Source organism: Neltuma alba, unplaced genomic scaffold, assembly GCF_004799145.2.
Source record: "Neltuma alba isolate B1F8T4 unplaced genomic scaffold, ASM479914v2 tig00003155_pilon, whole genome shotgun sequence".
NCBI classification, from domain to species: Eukaryota; Viridiplantae; Streptophyta; class Magnoliopsida; order Fabales; family Fabaceae; genus Neltuma; species Neltuma alba.
The window spans coordinates 62660-67419 of NW_021633163.1; the positions used below are offsets into that span (position 1 = coordinate 62660).

At 31.7% G+C, this 4760-nt stretch overlaps 1 protein-coding gene across 1 annotated transcript; it reads left to right on the forward strand.

Moving 5' to 3' along the window:
- The first annotated feature begins 343 nt into the window (after positions 1-343).
- LOC114740455 (protein trichome birefringence-like 19) lies at positions 344-4388 on the forward strand. The gene is made up of 2 exons (XM_028928600.1): positions 344-925; positions 3470-4388. Exons 1-2 carry the CDS (start codon positions 413-415, stop codon positions 4247-4249), a joined length of 1293 nt encoding a protein of 430 aa, XP_028784433.1. The 5' UTR covers positions 344-412; the 3' UTR covers positions 4250-4388.
- Positions 4389-4760: the final 372 nt, after the last annotated feature.

Here is a 4760-nt window from a genome sequence, read left to right on the forward strand (position 1 = left end):
TATATAAAAATATATATTATACATAGACTATTTTTAAGAAAATTAAGAAAAATGTTTTTTATTATTAATAAATTTGTACTTTGCTAAATTTTTCATTTTATATTGGTTAAATATACATAAATAAATTAAACACATAATGTTAGATTAATCTATTTAGCTTCCTCTTTTGATTAAACAATGCTGTGTAAATGATATAAATGTATAATAGGAGCATAATAATAATAATAATAATAATAATAATAATAATAATAATAATAATAATAATAATAATAATAATAATAAATGCAACAACTTTTCAAAGCTGAATCACAAATCAATAGCCACAATACACACAATATATGAATGCTAAACTGAAGCTTCCTTTGATGCGTCTTCTTCCCCCTTTCTTCTCTCCCTCTCTCATTGTGGCAAGATGAAGGTCGATTTCATCATTGAGCTTCTCTGGGGGAAAAACAGCCCAAACCCTCAAATTATCCCAAAACTAACCCTACTCTCCATCTTCGCCATTCTTCTTTTCACAGTTACCCCACTGAGTTTCCCCTTCTTTGGATCTCTGAAGAGAATCGTGTTCACATCACCACCAGAACAGTCATCTTCTTCTTCTGCAGATTCAATACTCTTGCCTTCTTCTTTATCTTCTTCAGGAAACAAGTGTGATATTTTCAGTGGGGAATGGGTCCCAAACCCAAAGGCTCCATACTACACAAACACGAGTTGCTGGGCGATTCATGAGCACCAAAACTGCATGAAATATGGCAGACCAGACACAGAGTTCATGAAATGGAGATGGAAGCCAAATGACTGTGAGCTTCCCATATTCAATCCCTTTCAGTTTCTTGATATTATGAGGGGCAAATCCATGGCTTTTGTTGGAGACTCTGTCGGCAGAAATCAGATGCAGTCCCTCGTTTGCCTCCTTTCAAGGGTAAGTAATAGTTATCATTCATTCAGATTAAACTTCTCAAATGTGCCTTTTTTTTTCCCCCTCTGTTTCTTCTTCTTCATCTTCTTCATGTCCATAATTTCTTCTGTTTATAATTGCCTGAGTGGTCCATGAAATGGGGAAGAAGAGGTCAAGCTTTATCGCAATTTTTGGGTTTTTTAGTATTTGGTTTTTATGAGAAAATGACTGAGTCTGTTAAGAAAATTTTCTGTTTGAAGGTTTTATAATATATTTTTATATACACCTAGAAAATACCGATAATTGAACTCAAGTCTTTGTTGCCCAATAAAATTTTCTAATAGGCTTTTTCACCGATTTTTCAGGTATTTTTTATTACATAATTTATCATCACCTACATAGCACCTAATAAATTTTTAGAATATACCACTCTAATTCCTAATATAAATAATTTATAACATATTCTCGTACACTAAAAAATGTATTAAATTGAGAAATTTTTTAAATTTTATCCTTATTAAAATTCTGTCTCTCTTTTTATATTTGATCACTCTCCTCTTTCACTCTCTCAAATGAGAATTAAATAAGAATAAAATTAAAAAACAAACATTAAATATATTACAAATGACTTATAGGGTTCAAATCTGACGAAGTGCGTGTACCTGAATTTTAAAAACATAAACTGAGATCTTATGAAGTATATTACTGAATTCATTCACATCGGATACCTTCTTATTCTAATTTCTGTACATACAAGTAGCCACTTCTCTTAATCATTAGTCCTTCTTACATTCAAGTGGCCCAAAATTATTTGTCTTAGCTTAATTATTACTCTCTCTGTCTGTGTGTTATTTTAACTGCTCCTAGAGAAGTTAGTTGACCTAAACCATCAAATAATTCAAGGGTTTAGGTAAATGATATATATGTGGCTGTAACATCTGTGTGTCTGTGTGTAACTATGTACATATAAAAGCATGCTAAGGAATCGAATCTTTTCCTCGGAAAACTACATCAGATTTTGCATACTTGTCCACCACGTTCCTTAACTACACCACGTGAAACTAAATCAATCCTTGCTTATTTTATTACTAGCCTTCAATAGTTTTTGCATTTTTCAATATTGAAAAAAAATTGGATATCGTGAAGGAACTGGTACGTTATTCATATAAAATTATCACTAGCTATTAGATTAGATTGGAATGGTTTGAAGGCCAGAGAACTTATGTATAAAAAGCTATAACACTTTCTAACTTATTTAGAGTATTGGTCCTATTTGTAGCACAGAATATTTCCTTTTTTGACTTAGAAATTCGAACTCATATTGCTAATTTTAATTTTTATCTTTAATTAGAAAATATGAAGAATATTGCGAATAGAAATATCATGACATGGTACAGCTCAAAATCTACTTCATATATATCTTCGATATTTAATATTTTGCGCGTCTACATAAATGTCTAGCAACTAGTCATCAAAATTTTCTATTAGAAAGTACAATGAAATTTCTTAATATAACATATTAGCATGTGAAATTTTATAAAGTCTCTTCCCTCACTTCCAATTAAAATTAAATTTTTATCCCAAAATATGATAGACAAAGTTCTATGTACACTGTAAAGGATAATCTATTTCTGACATTATTACGATACAACTATTTTGTTTGCATTTTCCGGCAACAGCTAGCTAGTCTTGAGGTTTGAGCAATGAGTTAAAGTCTTCTTTAATCTATATTAATGTTGACTTAGTCAATGATAGATGGTTTGAAGTTCTTTTCAATTGATTGACCTCCTCGTTAGATGAGGACCACCTAGATATTATGAACAAACCTGGGTACAGGTATCTCATTCATTGGCCCCAAAAATTTAACGTTTCTTTTCACTCGATTGACCTCCTCGTTTCATTTTTAAGGCTTCGATGGTTGTATTATCTAAAGCCCTCCAAAAAGTAGAAGAGGTTAAGATGTCACATTTCAAATGGTCGCATGTCAACTTGTTTTTGACAACCCAACCAATTCCTTTTAAATAATAGGGATTAATAATTTGTGAGAGTCTAACTAAAGCAAGCCAAGACCATGCCCTTCACAATTAAAACAGTTTCCCTCATTTATATGTTATATAAAATCTAAAGAACAGGTCCACTTATATGAATAGTATCAATTTATTATAAATCCTATCATAATATTGCATATTGACAGAGTTTTAGAACAACTGTTAGATATTTTTGGGAAATACCTGTCAAGACTCTTCAAATTTAAGGAAAGATTATATTTTACTGTCATCTATATAATTAATTTTCATTTCAGATATAAGATTCAACTCAAGCATAATTTTAAAATGATTTTCATTTGTTTATCTAAAATTATTAAATTACATAACGATATGAAAATAATAATATAGAGTATATTGTAATATTTATGTCAGAATTTGAAGGACTAAAATTAAAACTCTAAACCTAGAGCCTTCATGTAAAAATAAGACGGAAATTATAATTTGGTTTGTGATTGGACTTATTCAATTCCATAGTTAACTAACTTGTCAAATTAATGTTTCTTTTTTTCTTTTTTTAAAGGCTGAATGGCCAATAGATAACTCAGAAACACAAGATGATTATTTCAGAAGATGGAAGTACCCAAGTTACAACTTCACTGTAGCTGCATTTTGGACTACCCATTTGGTGAAATCCACAGCACAACGAAACCCAAATGAACTCATCCACGTTTACGTCGACGAGGCCAATGAAAAATGGTCAAAAAAGGTGGAAAACTTCGACTACATCGTCATCAATGGAGGCCACTGGTTCGACAAGCCCATGATATTCTACGAGGAACAAAAAATCATAGGATGTTACCACTGCTTCATCAGCAACATCACCAGCAAAACCAGGTTCTTCGGTTACAGAAAAGCCCTCAAAACAGCACTTCAAACTCTAAACAGCTTAGAAAACTTCAAGGGCACGACGATCCTCAGATCATACGCACCATCACATTTTGAGAATGGGCTGTGGAACGAAGGTGGGGATTGTGTGAGAAGAGAACCATTTAAAAGAAATGAGGTGAAGTTAGGAGGTGAGGATTTGGAGTTTTATAAGATACAGATGGAAGAAATTAGGGTTGCAGACGAAGAAGCAAAGAAGAAGAAGATGAAGAAGAACAAGTTTAGGGTTCTCGATGTAACAAAAGCGATGCTTATGAGGCCAGATGGTCATCCAAGTAAATATGGGCATTGGCCGAATGCGAATGTGACTTTGTATAATGATTGTGTGCATTGGTGCTTGCCTGGGCCTATTGATGCGTGGAGTGATATGCTTTTGGAGATGTTGAAGATGGAAGGTGGGAATGATCATCATTAGCTTTAATTAATGAATTAATTGGCATCACTTTGATGGTCCAATCTTATAAATATTATCATAAATGTGTGTCACACGATTTCAAAAATAGTGTCCATAATTCAATATTGCAATTTATAATTTGCATCACTTCAATTTTTTATGCAGTTATTCTCGATTCAAGGATTATTAATTTGATCCAACCGGGGTTACTCTTTTAAGGTGATTTTTTTTTATTAATTTTAAAGTTCAAACACTTAACCTTATTTAATGAAGGAAGTCAGGTTTCTTTCACTCAACATAAATATCACTGAGTACTCTTTACAATAGAAAATTTGATTTATTAGATCAGCAATGGACGAAAAATTTTACTCCTCTCCTCTATTATATAAGGTCATTTTTTGGTCCAAAATAAAAGTCCAATTTAATAATATCCAGAACATTTAATACTTTTTCTATTTTGTCCTGCTGCACAATTAAATATTATAAGTGATTAATTCATTATAATTAACGTATAAATTTGAACAGCACTAAA

Excerpts from the sequence above, each read along its gene's own strand:
- LOC114740455 (XM_028928600.1), top strand. The coding sequence starts at position 413 with ATGAAGGTCGATTTCATCATTGAGCTTCTCTGGGGGAAAAACAGCCCA. Across the intron at positions 926-3,469 it reads TCGTTTGCCTCCTTTCAAGG|GCTGAATGGCCAATAGATAA; the intron begins GTAAGTAATAGT and ends CTTTTTTTAAAG.